Source organism: Notolepis coatsorum, assembly GCF_963971535.1.
Source record: "Notolepis coatsorum genome assembly, chromosome: 12".
Classification (NCBI taxonomy): domain Eukaryota; kingdom Metazoa; phylum Chordata; class Actinopteri; order Aulopiformes; family Paralepididae; genus Notolepis; species Notolepis coatsorum.
Window position 1 is genome coordinate 50975066 of NC_140176.1, and position 17485 is coordinate 50992550.

The 17485-nt window shown below is 45.2% G+C and overlaps 1 protein-coding gene across 4 annotated transcripts in view; it reads left to right on the top strand.

Moving 5' to 3' along the window:
• The window catches only part of LOC311238174 (uncharacterized protein), a 39865-nt gene that overhangs the window by 14378 nt on the left and 8002 nt on the right, over positions 1-17485 (top strand). For all 4 annotated transcript variants that reach the window (XM_084326188.1, XM_084326190.1, XM_084326187.1 and 1 more), the window contains 4 exons: positions 4208-4321; positions 5974-6118; positions 6767-6915; positions 7054-7181. In XM_084326188.1, coding sequence (XP_084182314.1) covers positions 4208-4321; positions 5974-6118; positions 6767-6915; positions 7054-7181 — 536 coding nt within the window. The remainder of the gene's footprint in view (positions 1-4207; positions 4322-5973; positions 6119-6766; positions 6916-7053; positions 7182-17485) is intronic.

Here is a 17485-nt window from a genome sequence, read left to right on the forward strand (position 1 = left end):
TATTTTTTTTTTTATTATCATCTTTTCCCCCCTTCTTTTTCCATTTTTCTCCCCTCCCAATGTTAGTCGTTATGCCAATTCCCAATCCCCTTCCTGGTCGTTGCGCACTCTACCCCCTACCATCGGTCTGGGAGGGCGGAGACTATCACATGCTTCCTCCGACACATGTGTACCCAGCCCACCACTTCTTTTCACCTGGCAGCGCGGACTCTCACTGGGAGAGTGTAACGTGTGAAAGGTCACACTACCTCCCTCCAGATCCTTCCCTTGCTGTGCAGGCGCCCCGACTGAACTGTAGGAGTCGCTGTTTACAACGACCCGAACCCACCCACTGGCTTCCCTCCCGCTGACTCTGCCAATTGAGCCAGTATGACGGCTGGCCAAGCCGGAGGCAACGCTGACAGCCGGATTCGATACCAGTGTCTCTTGCGTTGGTGACAAGCTCTTAGTCCGCTGCGCCACCCAGCCACCATAAATGTACTTCTTTGCTCACTCTCGGCACGCACCTCCACACTGTCACTTTTTGGAACACGTGGGCGGACCTCGCACACTCGCTCAAATCTTGAAAAATGTGTTGTGTGTTTTGTCTTTGGTCGGGAATGAAATCGAAGAGAATGAAGATAACACAGATATACTGTGAATTGCATCCACAACCTATACGTTTACATTTTCGGGAAAAGGCCATCTGTACCTAACATTGTTGTGTATGGAACGCGGTTAGTCTACATTAATCAATACGCCCACTGTTTGAATTCCGTGAACAATGTTCTGTTTGTCCTTCACCCCTTCCTAACAACAGCAGTGTCAATACAAGAGTGGATTTGTTCTGCTTTTACCGCAAGCTCCATTTGAAAACATGGTATTTCCACAATGCTGGTCACAGTTTTATAAGGTTTATAACAAATTCCTATTTACATTGATGGCCTGGCGAGAGGACAAAAATACCTCTCTCGAAGGATAATGGGGAAAGGGGACAAAAATAAATACATAAATGAAATAGAGAGGAGACAGACGATACATACATCACAGAGGTAAGGGAAATAATTCAAACACACATCAAACAAACAACCAAATAAAATGACATGGTATGTAATACATGAAAAGTACAGTTAAAAGGCTGGGTTGCAGGTGTGTGTGTGTAAACAACTATGTGATAGAGTCCTTAAAAGTAGTGAGGGGCCAGCTCTCGGCATTGCTACCAGCTTGGCTGGTCGTTCATACTAACACAATTGGCAGTGTTAGGGGTGGGAAAGCTGGTGGGTGGGTCCTGGTCGTTGTAAACAGCGACTCCTACAGTTCGGTCGGGGCGCCTGCTCAGCGAGGAAAGGATCTAAGGGGGGGTAGTGTGATCCTTCCACACGTTACACCCTCTCAAATGGGGGACCCTGATGGCAAATGGGGGACCCTGATGGAAATGGGGGACCCTGATGGAAACAAGACAAACGTCTTTCTCAGGTCTGCATCCCCTTAACAATTGTGTGTATTGAGCCGTAGTGTATTGTACCCATTCTGCAATCTGTTAAATAAAGTTTTCATTCATCATTCATTCACTCAGTGAGAGTCCGCGCTGCCAGGTGAAAAGAAGCGGTTGATTGGCTACACATGTGTCGGAGGAAGCATGTGATAGCCTCCGTTCACCCAGACCGACCGTAGGGGGTAGGTGCGCAGCGACCAGGAAGGGGATTGGGAATTGGCATAACGACTAACATTGGGATGGGAGAAAAACTGAGGAAAAAGGAGGGGGGAAAAGATTAAAAAAAAAAATAAAAATAGTAGTGAGGGGGATCAAATTCCATCTTCAAATGAGTGTCAGCCAATTAATTTCTCATCCAGTGTGTAACAATGGCTAATTTACAGAAAAGGGGGCATTTGTAGCAAACCTCACTTTAAACCCAAAGTCTCGATTCACTCACTGTGTCCAACTCAGCGCTCACTACCTTCACTAAGAAAGTGGACTTTGAGGTTAATAGACTATTTTATGCCGACCCTTTCACTCCTAAGTCAAACTTTTCTTATGAAGGGTGCTTGGCCTTGAATGACCTTTCTAATAACATTTGATTGATTGATTCAATACTTTATTGACACAACAGTAAAACAACATTTGAAACAACAATGTCAAATGCCGGTCAAATTGATAGGACACAATAAAGCCATAGGCTTGTTTCCATTGTGGTCCATTTACATAGAACATAACAAGGCACGGAAACACGAAAGAACATGTACCCAGACAGGACACCCTAAATGCAAGTACAAAAACACCTAACCTGAAAACCCATAAAGTCAACTAATGTTAAAAGAAATTTAAAACCACAAACACTTAAAAGCAACTCATGATAAAAGAGATGAAAACCAAATTAAGACCAATTTGAGTTGCTGCTGAGCCATGATTTTAGGGCGGATTTTTATCCGAGGGGAGGATATAACAAGGATATTATTATCTGTCCAGCGGACAAGGGTGGCGCTGTTCTTGTGTTACCTGACGACAAATACACCAAAGAGGCTCATCGCCAACTTAATGCCAAGTATTATAATAGACTGTCCAACAGGACATGGAATATTAATTATTAATCCCCTCCTTTTTTGCAATCTCATCTCATGCTATTTTCTTTTTATTTCTTTTTAGTATTTTCTAATCGACTTGTAATCTGTTACGCGTCAGGCGTCTGTTATGTGACTGCCTCCTATTTTGGATGTGATTACTGTATACTGTATATAGGTGAGTGCCTGCACTTTAGCCCTGATGAACACCGTTGCAGGGGTGTAAAAAGTACCTAGAAATTATACTTAAGTGAAAGTATGGGTACCGTCTCAAAATATTACTCAAGTAAAAGTCAGAGTATCTGGCTAAAAACACACTTGAGTAAAAGTCAAACAATTTCTACTTTTAAAAGTACTAAAAAGTTAAAGTAAAAACCTTTTTATTGCAAGGGGTCTCAAACTCATTCCATTGTGGGCCAAGTTTTCATTTGATATGCAATTATTCTTCTGATAGCAGTAGGGCTGTCCCCGACGAAGGATTTGGATGGTCGACTATGATTGGCCAAAATTTGTCGTTAGTCGACTATTGGTAAAAAAAAAAGAAAAAAAAAAGTACAATATTTTTAATATTTTCTTAAAAAAAAAAAAAATTATCATTCCATTTGGGCTGTGGGGGTGCTTAATGTCTGAAGGAGTCGACTGAAGGCTTCTTGTCCTCTGCAAAAGCATGCAATTGGTCCACTGATGGATACATCTTGATATTTGTCTAGTCTAGTGTGTTCATTAGATGGGTGAAATCCTCTTTCAGTGCCTCTGTGCCTGTTTTCGTAGGCAGTTAGCCTCTGGTATGCATGCCATTAGCGTTAGCCACGCTTCTAGGCCTCTTTTCTTTTGGAAAGAATGATCAAATTAAATAAATTTAGATATATTTTTTTTGTATTCGACTAAGAGGTTGGCTAGTCGACTACGGCTCCTTTCGACCGATTAGTCGACTAATGGGGCCAGCCCTAGATAGCAGGTGTTTAATCAAACATCTATTCTTGCACAAGGACCAATCAGCATGGGTACGGGCGGGTTAATTTTCCATTGATGGGGATTTGATTGGCTGTTTTTAAATAAAGTGCGGCCGCAGGATTAATAGCGTTAACGTTAGTTCGGCCAGAGAAACAAATATACTAATTAAAATGGTTGGACCTGCGAGATTTGTACTTTGTAGGTCTGCATTTTAAATGTAAGTATGTTTTTTTTTCTCTGAAATGTAATTGAGTAAAAGTACAAGTATACAAATCTAATAATACTTGAGTAAAGTACAAATCCCCAAAAACAGCACTTAAGTATTATAACAAAGTACAATTACTCAAGTACTTTACACCCCTGCACCTTTGTATAGGTCGAAACATGTTGGCAATAAAGGCCTTTTAATTGATTTCCTTCCTCTGTGTCATTGTTCAAGTGGAGTTCCTGGATCGTCCTCCTTTTTTCAATGATCCGTTTGTGTTCCGACATGGGCTCAATTTGACATTGTCGCTGACTCAGGACTTTGGTTCTGGGAGGGTAAACTCTGCGCTGAATAATTTATCAGGAGTCCAGTGCATGTGTAAAAGGGGCTCAAGGACCTTCCTTTTAAATCACCAATTTATTTGTAGCCTAACCTTACATTTGGTACAGAAAATACCTTATTTGATTGAAACTTGATTTGGTGTCTCAATTCCTCTTCTCTCCCTCTTAGGAATGCCTATGGTTATATCTACTGCAGCCCTCCAGTATTGCCACATGGATTCTTTGCTGCCTGGTGCACAAACATGGGTTTAAACATTGCTTGGCTGTTCCTTTGGGACAGAAGGTTGGCGTGTGAGCTTTTCAACTCTTCCTCTATCTTTATTATATTGATTGATGAATTTAGTGTGCAATCTTTTGTGTGATTTAGTATACTAGGCTTATATCTACTCAATCTTGGCAATCTAAGCAATCAATAAATGATTGTAACCAACATTTTCAAGATGCTCACAGACAATGAATGAGCTCCTGGCCATGCTTCATTTTGGTAAGAAATATGCCATGTTTACATGGTCTAGTTAGCCAATGGTAGCAGCGGTCAAAGTGCATAACGTCACAACTCGTGTATCAAAATGTACTTTCTGACATTGATGTGGTAGGCAGTTCATGTGCTTTTTCCATGTTGAAAACAAGTTCCTCCAATATATCTGACACCATATGAATGCAGTCTTACACCCAAGAAGAGGCACAGAGCCTGCACAACGTGCTCCAAATATACCTTGATTGACTTCATCAGGTCTCCATTTATCTTATTTATGTGTCTCTTATATTGCAACTGACTGTTGATTGTCACATCCTGGTTGGACGTACACAATCTCGTTGCACTGTCTTGTACTGTGTAATGACAATAAAGTGAATCTAATCTAATTTGGAGTATAGTGTGCAGATTCTACGTCTCCTTTTACAAGTTCCTATCAGCCCAGCACTGGAGACCATGTGCACACGACTACTATATTTTAAGAATTACACACAAAAATATTATGAATAATATAATCTGGGAGTGACACAACAGAATATAACCTGGAAACATTGGCTGTTTCTTGGGGACAGAGGTAGCTAAAGGGAATGGGACTTCAGATAGTGTTTTGCATTTGGACGGAAGAAAGAACTCCAAAGAACTTACTTATTTCTCACCCCACATCATCCCCCATTGGTATCGGTCTCCAAGCGGTCACTCTCTAAACTTGCTGTAACAAAAATGGAACACTAACAGAAGCAACCATGGAGAGGTGGTAAGAGCGTAACAGACGGGTTAGACCAGCAACCATGGACAATGTGATAAGAGCGTAACAGAAGGTTTAGACCAGCAACCATGGACAAGGTGATAAGAGCATAACAGAAGGTTTAGACCAGCAACCATGGACAAGGTGATAAGAGCGTAACAGAAGGTTTAGACCAGCAACCATGGACAAGGTGATAAAGAGCGTAACAGACGGTTTAGACCAGCAACCATGGACAAGGTGATAAGAGCGTAACAGAAGGTTTAGACCAGCAACCACCAACCATGGACAAGGTGATAAGAGCGTAAGAGAAGGTTTAGACCAGTCACAGAGTGTTTGATTCTGCTACTAGCAAGGGACAATGTGGGCAAGAAATAAGATGTTCTTTGGAGCTTTATGTTAGTGTCCGTCCAAATGCAAATGAAATTGCAATGAAATTGCCAATGTTTCCAGGTTATTTTCTGTTGTCACTCCCAGATTATATTATTCCTAGTATTTTTGTGTGTAATTCCTAAAACATAGTTGTCATATGCACATCGTCTTCTGTGTTTCTGGGACTAGGACAGGGGACAAGAGTGTCTGACTGTATTCAATTGTTAGACAACATACAACAATGAAATTATGCTATTCTGATACACGTTTACTGCTTCCAAGAGGCATAGGAAACAGTTAACATTGTAGTAACAGCTTTTCTGTTCTTTTTTTGCTCCTATCAAAGGTTTATGCTTGTTGCCCTGTGTTTCCTCTTCATGGTTGCTTGTACAAACTACGCCATGATATTCTTCTCTTGTCATGGACTCCATATCCACGGTACCTGGCTCAACAAATACCACAGAGTAGACCTCTGGCTGCTCCGTGTGTTGGTGAGCATGACAACACTTACCACTATTTCAGTATCTCAGTATTTTCAACAACTTTTGCTCAGTTTTTTAAATTTTTTTTTAGTTTCGTTTTTTAGTATTTTTTTCAGCAATGCCCTGCTTCACACTTGCACAGTTAGACAATCACACCTGGGAGCTGCCCTGTATAACCACAGTCTCTGCTGTTGGCCGCTAAGCATTTCCACTGGAGCACCTGGGGGTTGCATGCCTCATAAAGGGCCCTTCAGCAGTGTGTGTTGAGGGAGTGTAAAGCATTATTCATTCACATCTCCAACGGCAACCTTCTGGTCACATGCCCTGCTTCTCGGGGGCAACAGTAGCTCAGGAGTCGGAGCGTCTGTAATCGTCTGGTAATCAGAAGGTTTCTGGTTAGATTCCAGGCTCCTCCCGGCAGCGCTTCAAAGTGACCTTGAGCAAGACACTTAACCCCTAACTGCTCCCGATGAGCAGGTTGGCCCCTTGTATAGTTGTCTGTGCTGTCGGTGTGTGAATTAATGAGTGAGGCATAAGTTGTAAAGCACTTTGGATAAAAGCACTATATAAATGGAGTCCATTTACCATTATCTAACCTTCTACTGCTCATATCTGTATATCTGAAAGGATCAAACTATCCTATTCCTTCAATTACAGATTCAGAATGGCGTGGCCCTTTATGCGACATGGACTACAATCGCGACTCTGATTAACTTGACCATTGTGCTGACCTACGAGGCCAGAATGTCCCAGACAGATGCCGCCACCCTTAGCCTCTCTTTGTTGACGGTCTTATTAATTGTGTGGTAAGCATGGGGGCAAAGGCCTTTGGTTGAAATGAAAGATGTAAAGAATTAAGAATGAATTCTAATGTAATGTAAAAAATTAAGACAAAACAGAGATGGCTTTTCTTGGCGTTTCCAAAGAGACATGTCTTTTCACAGGTTTACCCTGGAGAACTCAGTCTTGGACAGGCATGTGCGCTACATTCTCACCATCTACCCCGTCGTGATGGTGGCGCTCTCTGGAATCATGACTAAAAACTACGATGCTGCTGCACCCGGCCGCTTTGGTGAGAGAATGGCATTTAAAAAACGTGTATTATAAGCATGGCAAGTTAGACCACTTGTATGATTTAATCGTCCCCTTAAACAGTGTACCGGGTGTGTTTTATTATTTTGATGCACTGACAGATCAGGAAATTGAAATATGTGCCTATGACTATGCTTGCCTATATCAGCTTGTTTTTTCCTATAACAATTTATTTTGAATGAGTGACTTATAGAAGAAAATCGGTCTGTCGACAAATACGTATGTTGATGTTAATTCGGCCATAAAAAAAGCTAATTGTGGAATGTTAGTGTCAGGAGTGTCATTTTCCTTTCAGATTCACATGTATCATCATTATATTTATTATACATTGGCTAACTATGCTTAACACATTTGCGGTCATTCGATTTCCCCATCTAGCTGTAGGTTTCCATTACATAGTTTCACTGTGAGTCACCTTGTTTGTAGAGCTAAATCTATATTTTATATTATAGCTATGGATACAATACCATGGTCATTTGACAGTAACTATCTTCCGTTCAAGATGCAAAAGATAATACATTTTTTCATGAATACGTTCACGCGTTATCCCGTGGTGAATATAAGTATCATTTCTGAATGATCCGGGCTAATTCCTGGGAGGCTGGCTATATAGGGCGCAACGTGAATTCTACTAAAACCATTGGCGTTTTGTCCCTGGACACCCTACTATTTTCAAATCAAATCTATACATTGTACTCGTCACCAACGCAAGAGAATCCGGCTGTCGGCGTTGCCCCCGGCTTGGGCCGGCCGTCATATTAACTCAATTGGCAGAGTTAGCGGGTGGGAAGTCGAAGGGTGGTAGTCTGGTCGTTGTGAACAGTGACTCCTACAGGTCGGTTGGGGTGCCTGCACAGCAAAGTCAGGAAAAATGGCGGGGGCAGTGTGAGCCTCCTACACGTTACTCCTCGCCAAAGGAGAGTCCGCGCTGGCAGGTGAAAAGATGTGACAGGCTGCCTCCACATGTATCGGAGGGGACATGTGATGCAAGGCTTCTATCCTCCCTACAACCGGCCAGTGGGGGGCATATGCGAGCAACGATCAGGACAGGGGAGGGAGAATTGGCACGAGAGGTAAATTGAAATGGGGAGAAAATCACAGAAAAAAGGGGGAGAAAAGGTATATATAAAAAAAAAATCTATATCATAGGTATGTTTCATCATGAATGCATGAAAGGGGGGGGGGGGGGCGTTTCTGATTATTTAATTGCCAGTAACGTCATTCGTTATTACCACAACACACGCCGATCAGGGGGATGGGTATGATAACCTTGCACGATCAAGCTGAAATTGACGTCAGATTGTCCTTACCTGTGGTCGGTGGTATTCCAAAAAGAATATTCCAATTATTTGATCGCCATCTGGTCCATCCTATGTCCATCTGGTCCACGACATAACCAACCACAACATATGGATCAGGGGTTCCCGAAAACGATTCAATGCGATCGGGTGAATCCCTAGGTTTCCCATTACTAGAAAAGTCCATCCGGAGCGGTTTAAATATAGCACCCGGGGGGCGCCCCAGTGGCGAACCATGTAACGCGCTTCGTTGCGGCACGGCCGACCCGGGTTCGACTCCCGGACCCGGCGTCATTTGCCTAATGTCTTCCCCCCACTCTGTCTCCCGTTCTTCCTCTCTCTCTCTCTCTCTCTACTGGACTGCACAGTAGTAAAAAAAAAAAAAAAAAAAAAAAGCGATAAACGCTAAAAGATTTATCTTTAAAAAAAAAAAAAATAGCACCCGGTCTGGAACAGGGTTTACTGCACTCTCGATACTGCCTACTAGCAGGATCTGGCCGGTACTACACCTTCGGAGTCCCAGTATGCCTTTTAACGGCAAGATACAGGTCCCTGACATAGGATAGGATATTAAAATAAAAAGAAAGGGAAAATTATCCAAAAACGTGATTGGCGCCCAATAACGTATATATACGTGGTTGGCCGCAAAAGTGTTAACAGGTAAATTAATTGTCACAGTTGCTGTGGACATTTTGAACCATTAAAATGAACAAAATTGTAGCAACCTAGTTTTATTACTCGTTTGTAGATTAACAAGCTGATACCCTTTATGACTACTGACAACTGGCAGACTACTGACTGATGGGCCAATAAGCCAACCTGAGTGTATTATAAGGGCTTTAGTAATTTTCACAACAACAACGTAACATTTTGGCGTAATTTTACATCAACATACCTTCTGTTCTAAAAATGCAATGAGATTGAAAAATATAAGATAAGATATTCCTTTATTGATCCCCTTGGGGAGATTCAGGTGTCATAGCAGCATGGGGGAGGGGAGATACAGGTATGGGCAGGGTAATAGTAGAAAGACATAAATATAGGCAATCAAATTAGATCTGAATATAAACATTTATAGGAAAAACAGTGTAAATAATATAATTAACTCTGAATATAAAAATACGAGAAAATTAAAAAGGTGCAGATGAGGGTCTCTATGCCCTATCGGTTACATTATACATGTATCATGAATCTTAGTATATACTGTATGGCGACTATCCAAACATTTATGTAGTCATCGAGAGACTAAACCGGGGAAATAATTCTACCTGCCAGACGCGCCGATTGTCAAGAAATCACTGCTCCAGGATACTGCGTTTGGTTACTTTATTGCGGTTAAAAACAGTTCATATAGTAACGTCATTAAAAGCAAATCACAGCTTGATTTAGTATTGTGTAGCATGCGGTCAGCAAAGTATGACTTCCCTGTTCACTCCCTCATTATTTCAATACCTGAAACTCGCCGGTGAACAGCTGACTTTACTACTACTACGACACCACGTGACCCCTTAGTGAATAACGTGACCATAACAACCCGAGTTGTCTATACCTGTCACCAACATATACTATGAGTAAGAGTAAAAGTACTTGTGCTTCCCCAGTATACACAGGGTGCAGTATACACAAGGTACCCGAACTGGCATGATATGTCATACGTACCTATTGTATGGTGTAGGGCTGTCGTGGTATGATATTTTCTCACCGCGGTTGTGTGAGTGGCTAATCACCGCGAGATACGGTGGTACCGCACTTTTATAATTTTTTCGTTTTTTTTTAAGTTTTAATATATATATATTTTTTTTATACCTGTATATATATTTTTTATTATTAACACATTGTGCGCCATAAACGGCGTAAGTCGTTATTGCCCGCCATGCGTTGAACGCCAACAACGGCGTAAATCGTTTTTGGGATCAATATTTAATTTTTTCGCCATGGCATTCATAATTCATCCAGCCTCCCTCCAGACTGCAGCGGCACCCTGTCTGAGATTGCAACGCCTCAATACCGCCGCCTGGTGGATGGTCGGGCGAGTTACACTCACGCTAAACCGGAAGTGGCGATCGGTGCATCGAGGAAATTCCTCCGACAGTAATATCTTGTTACGTGGGTCCAGACAAACACTCGAGTGCATTTGGATAGCTTTCGAAACGCAATAATCGATATGATTTCGGCGTTTATTGCGCCATACAAACCGGAAATGGATCTAGGAGATAGACTTTTTTTTAACGTTATTTTCAGCCCGATTGTCCATTCCTTTGTTTTAGGGATGCCCCGATCGATCGGCCACCGATCGTTATCGGCCGATACTCAGTATAAATATGCAATCTGTGAATTCCGATAATTAGTCATATTCGCCGATAGCGGAAACCGATCAAGCGAAGCTCTCACTCGCTGTCTGTCTCAGACACACACGACCTGCAAACTGCCGCTGCTCCTCCTCCCTAGCCCCGCCCGCCCCCGTGTAGAGTTTGTAAACAAAGAGGTGCGGCTCCTCTGCTCGAGTCTGTAGTGCACTGCATTCGACCTGCGCTAACGTTAGCTACCTAGCTATCGTTACTGTTTAAACAAAATTACCCAGTCAACTATTCACGTTTAGTAGGCATTGTCTAACGGTATTTAGCCGGCTAGCTACCGATAGCTCCTGATATCAACAAATGATCCAGAAAGTCTAGTAGTTCATGTTCATACCTCAGTTAGCTTGCGTTAGCTGACGTTCGTTTACTGTTCAAAACGAAATGTCCCATTGAACTAAAGTTCTGTCTTAACGTCATCTAGCCGGCTAGCAGTAGCTACAGATAGCTCTTGATATCAATGTCTTATAACATTGATTTAATGCGTATTCGAGCTGAGGGCTTGCTGAATGTGAAACGACCAAAGCACTTAACGTTACCAATGGGGTCCCGCTGCAGCGCCGGAGAATCCTTTTGAGCTGGGCTACTAGAGTACACACAGACAGTGGAGCTGTTTGCAGATAGTGAGCATTTTGACTTGTTGCGTGGTGGCGATGTCTCGCAGTCGCAGATAATACAAGTACAAGTCTAATTATATAATATATATATTTTATAAAAAAAAAAAAAAAAATTTTTTATATAAAATAATTTTTAATTTCTTTTTAATCAAAAACAATCGGTATCGGATCGGTATCGGCCGATATGGATCACGACGATCGGTGATCGGTATCGGTGGCAAAAAACGTGATCGGGGCATCCCTACTTTGTTTGCAATCAGTCTGATCAATATATCAACCCATACTAAATAAAGCCGTTAGACGATCAAGGAATTATAAACGACCCCCCCCCCCTTTCCTTCACGCATGATGAAGCATAATGTATACCGATCATATACATTTACATTTTTTAATATAGCGTGTATAGGAAAGAAACGCCAATCGATAATCTATCATATGCGTCAGGGCCGCGTGTAGTCCTTTACCAACACACTTGCAGTTTCGGGTTCTGCGATCTGATTGGCCACTGACGTTTCTCTCTGCGCCAATCGCCACGTAGCTGCCGCCTCGCAGGTTCTCATTTAACTACTGTCCAAGTTGCTGTATAACAGCAGCGTGATTATGTTAGCATAGTAATATCTATACTTTAAGAAAACAAATGCTGTATCTTGTCGGTGGAGAACAAAAAGACACGTAGCCTTTGCTTTAAAATCCTGTCGAAAGTCTGGGAGAAGCTGTTTTCCTTAAAGCAGTGTTCTGTTTCGTATTCGCTCTCGCTCGGCATCGCTCTCTGCACTCTCGCATATGTGCACGCGCACTGAATAAAGACCACAAATGTACCTTTAATCCCAATATTCGTCTGACCACACCCCTATCAGCTTACCCATATAAGCAGGGGTGGGGCCACCCACTCGCCTCCTTCTCGCTTTCACCACAAGGAAGAAGTGCCTCGGTAGATCCCCACACTTGACACCATGATGGAAGAAAGGATTAGGAGCAGCTTTGGGAAACAAGGATACGTTGACATCATATCTTTATTTTCTCTCTCACTATTTGAGAAAATACGGCGATATTGTCTTCGTACTGGAGTGTCTGGAAGATGATGATCATTCTAAAAACCCTCCACCGGTTTTCGTATTGGGAGCACGCCGCTGCATGCTTCTCAACTGCAGTTCCTTGCTGTGTTTGTTGGGGTGAAACCTGTCAGGCCACAGCTGAACTGTCGGACGCGCCGCTGTTGTGAGAAGCGGTGGGTTTCAGGTTGGGTGAGTACTGTTGCTGGCGGGCTTCACTTGTCTGTTAGTGCTATGGGGGCTACTTGACAATGTTTATGGAAACCGGCCCCAGGCTAGGGTCCTTTGTTCAGCCACCTAGGCGACAGAAGGCCTTGGTCTGAAGACCATTGTAGTTTTAACTAGTGGGCCCCGACCATTAACACTGGTGATCCCTGTGTGTTCTGGACGAGTGGATATCTCTCTGTCCCGTGTTTAAGCCCCTTCTTTCATATCCAAATGAGAGTATTCCTTCACGAGGAGATATGTGCATGGATGTGCGATAGCGGCAGATCCATGTTCAAGTCAGCTACACAGGCCAGTTTGGTATTGTGCTGATTCCGTCCGGTGTTGGTAAAATCACCGTTGTAAAGCAGTGTTGACATCTTGTTTCTCTTTTCTCTTAAAAAGTGAGGAGAGGTTCAGAACGGCGGCCTGTCTGGGTGAGTGTTATGTCATTGTATACATGTTCAGGTGATAGCTGCTTAGCTTACGGTCAGCTGTTAGCTGCTGCGTTAGCCTGCTGGGATCGCTGCATGGCCTACTTAGGTTGGGCCTACTGTTAGCCAGTCAGCTGTTAGCTGCGGCGCTAGCATGTTGTGATCACTAGGTAACGTTAGCTTGCTGCTATAGGCCAAGGCCTGGCGCGGGGTAGCTTTAGCTCCTCGTGCGCGGCCGCAAGCTCGCTTCTGGTCGCGTGCACCGTTAGCTCGGCGTCTCGCAAGCAGGGGCAGTAGCGCCCGAACGGTTGGAGCGGCCGTTAGCTTAATGCTACTCTGTTGAACGTGCTTTGATTATAACATGTTTTACACTCTTGACTACGACGTCATCCTTGACAGGGGATGTTCGTCGACCCTGCCCTGAGCCTGGACGGGGATTGCGTCAACAAAGAGGACTGTAGCGACTGGTTGGAGCGACGACGCTGCCCAGTTCGAGCAACACAGGATCGGCTGTGTTGTCTACGGGGTCTTGACTCTGCACTTCGCTGGTCTATGTTCCGGGTAGGACAAGGTTTGACCTTATAACACGTCTTCTGGTTTTACTTTTCTAAATGTTTTGTGAATAACGATGTTTTCCCAAAACGTGTGTTGCTGCAATGCATTTAGGATACGACGCGAGTTATGTGTGAACTGTTTTTGTCACTGGCAGTTAGCTTCTCCGTGCAAATCGGGTTGTTGTTACAGATGTGAAAATGATCTGGTTGTTGTGTGAGAAACATCATGGTGTTTATATGTACCGTGTACTCACAACTAAGGTAACTAACCTATGAAGCTATGCTTAGTGACAAGTGAGTAAAAGAATGTTCTTTTCTCAGCCTGTGATGACAATGAACAGTGTGTTCACATATTAACAGGTTTTCCTGTTTTAACTGGCCGTATTAAGGGTAAAATAAGAGGATTGTGTTTCCCCCCGGTTCCCTGGGGACTTTTTCATCCTCCTATCAGACATGTTGTGCACTAAATTGTGTCTTTTGTGTGGTAGGGATGCGATGTAACCCTTAGCTTGATTGCTGAGGTTGTGCTAAAACTGCTGGAGAAACTTTATTTTCCTGAAAGAAAAGATTGTTTGGTTGCTGTCGTGTGTGCTTAGCAAGGCCTGTGGCCGATACTAATCGAGAATTATGTATTCTCTCATTATGAAAAACGGCGTTCCTCTGTAGAGTGTTTTTGCCATTTTTTGTAGGTGATGATGGGTTGTGTGTGTCATGTGACCTACAACTGGGTTGGACTGGCCACAGAAGCACATGTGTATGTTGGACCGGGGCTCTTAGAGAGCCCTCTCTATTCTGTGTTTTTTCCTTAGTAAAAATCAGATAGCAGGTTGGCTCATGCGCTGTGTGGAGCTGTCAAACGCTTCATAGAGCTGACTATGACTGTGTTATACTCTCTTTTTGTCATTACATCGTATCATGGGTGTGGGGTCGTAAAGGGGTGAACTGGTAACCTTTCCTCTCCCCCTTGTTTCTGTCGGTCAGGGGTACACCCCCTGTCCTTCAAGGTTCCTGTCACGTTGCGGTTCGGCACGTTACGGGGGGGGGGGGGGGGGGGGGGAGGGAGTTTCCTGGTCCCACGGCCTGGTATATTGGGCGTGTGCACCGCAGAAATTCCCCCACCATAGAGTACGTCACCGTGCGCGTCTCTGTTGGTAGGACTTCCGTGTGCTGTTCAGGTCCATGTGATGGATCTGTTTCGGGGGGGTGGTCAGGGCTCCTCACCAAGCGCCTTTTCGGGCCTTCTGTGAGTTCGGACTCCTCCTTTCCATGTGAGGGAGCCTCCATCAGAGTACAGAGCCTTCCTCCTCAGATTGTCAAAGTGAGTGGACCCTCTAGAAGGTGTCCTATTCTATTGTATATGTATTCGATTCAATTCGATTATTGAGTGTGTATGGGTTCAGTGCCTCTTCCCCGGAGAGCCCTAAAACCAATTTTTTACATGGCTCAAGGTGCAATATATTCTTTTCAATCTGTACAGCTCGCGTGGGAAGTCTCTCTGGGGATCCCCGTCTCCTTCCTATGGGAGGGTGGTGGGATGTAAAAATGTGAATTTTTTTTACCCCCGGCTGTGTAGACTGGGATACATACTGTTGATGCTTCCTTCTTTTCGATTCAAAAAGTGTTGGAGTTAGGATGTGTCACACCCCTCTTGTCGTTCCCCTGGGCGCCTTGGGGATTCAATGACAGGTCTAAATAGCCTGTTCATTGATGGGGGTGTGTCCCGACGCACGTATAGTGCTAGCTCGCTGTAAACAGGCGACTGACTGGCACGCCTTGGTTGCTTGTGGTTAAAACAGCGTTTTTATAAAGCAACTGAGATGGGGGTTTTTCCTCTTCCGACGACCAAATCCCACGACCTGGGTTGGTTTTTCGACAGATTCTCGTTCATGTCTGGGGGATGATGACGGAATGGATCTGAACATATGTAGAGGGGTCTCACGCCCTTGGGGTGGGCCACCAGGCGCGGTTCGCCCGAACGTCTGGGTGGCGCCTTCTTTTTATGTTAAGATCGACACGCATATCTGCCCTTTCTCCTGGAGTAGGCATGTCGGCGTGGTTAGGGCACGGGACTGGTTCTGGTCACGCTGGTCCGGATCAGTTGAACCCGTTGTCCGCCGGGGATGCAGATCTGCTGTTCTGGTACCCTGAGGGACTTGGGCTTTTTTCAGGGGGAAAAATGCCAGGTCGGTCCGGGTGTCACAGGGTTAAGCGCTATGGAGACCCTGGTTGGGTACGTTTTTACTCAGCACTGTCGTAATGGCTTACGGCCATGCCATTCTGTACACGCTCGATCTCGTCGGATCTCGGCCGCTACACAGGTTGGTCCTGGTTAGTACTTGGTTGGGAGACCGCCTGGGAATACCAAGTACGGTGTGCTTAGGGGCTGGTTCTCCATTCTTTTTCGCTCCTCTCTCACGCATGGCGAAGAGGGGCCTGTGGGGGTGGTTTGACCTCCTCTGGTGACCCTGTGCTTCCCGTACCGCCAGGCCCGGTCCGAAGTAATGTTTCGTCGACCCGTAGGCCTGGGTTAACCCTTTTTTGAAAACTGAAACACTTGTACTGCGGTATAGCCGGTGTATACCCGCAGGTGTGTTTGAGTTTTTTCTTGAGGGGTTATAGGAACAACCACCGCATTGGGTAACACCAAGGTGGTTGATTCCCTGGTGTGTTGGAGCAGTGTCAACTCCCGGGTTCACCGTTTGAGGGTGCCCCTGCACGTTCATGACGTCTGCCAATCGTGTCAGCCTTCTCTGCCTCGACCCCTCTGGGTGGGGGTTTTTAAATGGAGGCTTGGTCATGCAACACCGCCAGCTTACGCTCCTTCCGCCGGGGCGGCTGTGTTCAGCTGTCCCCTCTGGCGCCTGTCTCGTCCGCAGTCTCCAGGCTAGGGTTAATAGCCTGTTGCCTGGTTTTTCCCCGGTGCGCTGCCTGCTTCCGTTGGTTAACCTTTTTTGTGTGCTTACGGCCATGCTGACTGCCTGTTGCAGGGTCAGTGTGCCAGGCGGTGTACTATTGGGGGGACGGGGCCCGCTCGGCTGAGGGGCCTTTGTCCGAATACGCTGGCGATGTGGGGGGCGGGGCACTACGTGCCCACCTGGTGGGGTCTTGATGCTGGCATCATGGACTTCTCCGGGCCCCCATTCCAGGGAGTCCAGTCCTTTTGGTGGGTCTGGGTCTTCCTTCGCGCTCCGCTGCTACGGCCTTGCCACGGGGTTGGGTTTGCCCTTGACCCCGTGATTCTGGGGGCAGTAACGAGGTTGTTCCTCCGTTCGTTCCCGGGTGGCATGCGGGTTGTGCGTGTGTGTAGTCGTGGGGTCAAGCCACGGTCTGCTCACCCTGTGCGTTGAGTTGCTTGAGTGCCTCTTCGCACGGTCGGGTCCGTCGCCCTCCCGTGAAGCCCCTAATAGGGGGGGTGCCCTCCATTAGGGTGGGTCGGGGGGGCTCGGCCCTCCCTGTTCTGATGGTTGTGGGGGGCTGTCAGCGGGGTGTATTTGTCGGCCGTTGGCTCTCGCTCGGCCTCCCTTGTGCAGAGAGCGATGCAGAGCGAGAGCGAATACGAAACAGAACGTTAGGTTATGGCTATAACCAAGTTCTGTTAGTATAGCGACGCTCGGCATCCGACGCCGCTGCAGCCTTTGACCTCGCCTTGTGGCGAAAGCTTGGGAAGGAGGCGAGTGGGTGGCCCCACCCCTGCTTATATGGTAAGCTGATAGGGGTGTGGTCAGACGAATATTGGGATTAAAGGTACATTTGTGGTCTTTATTCAGTGCG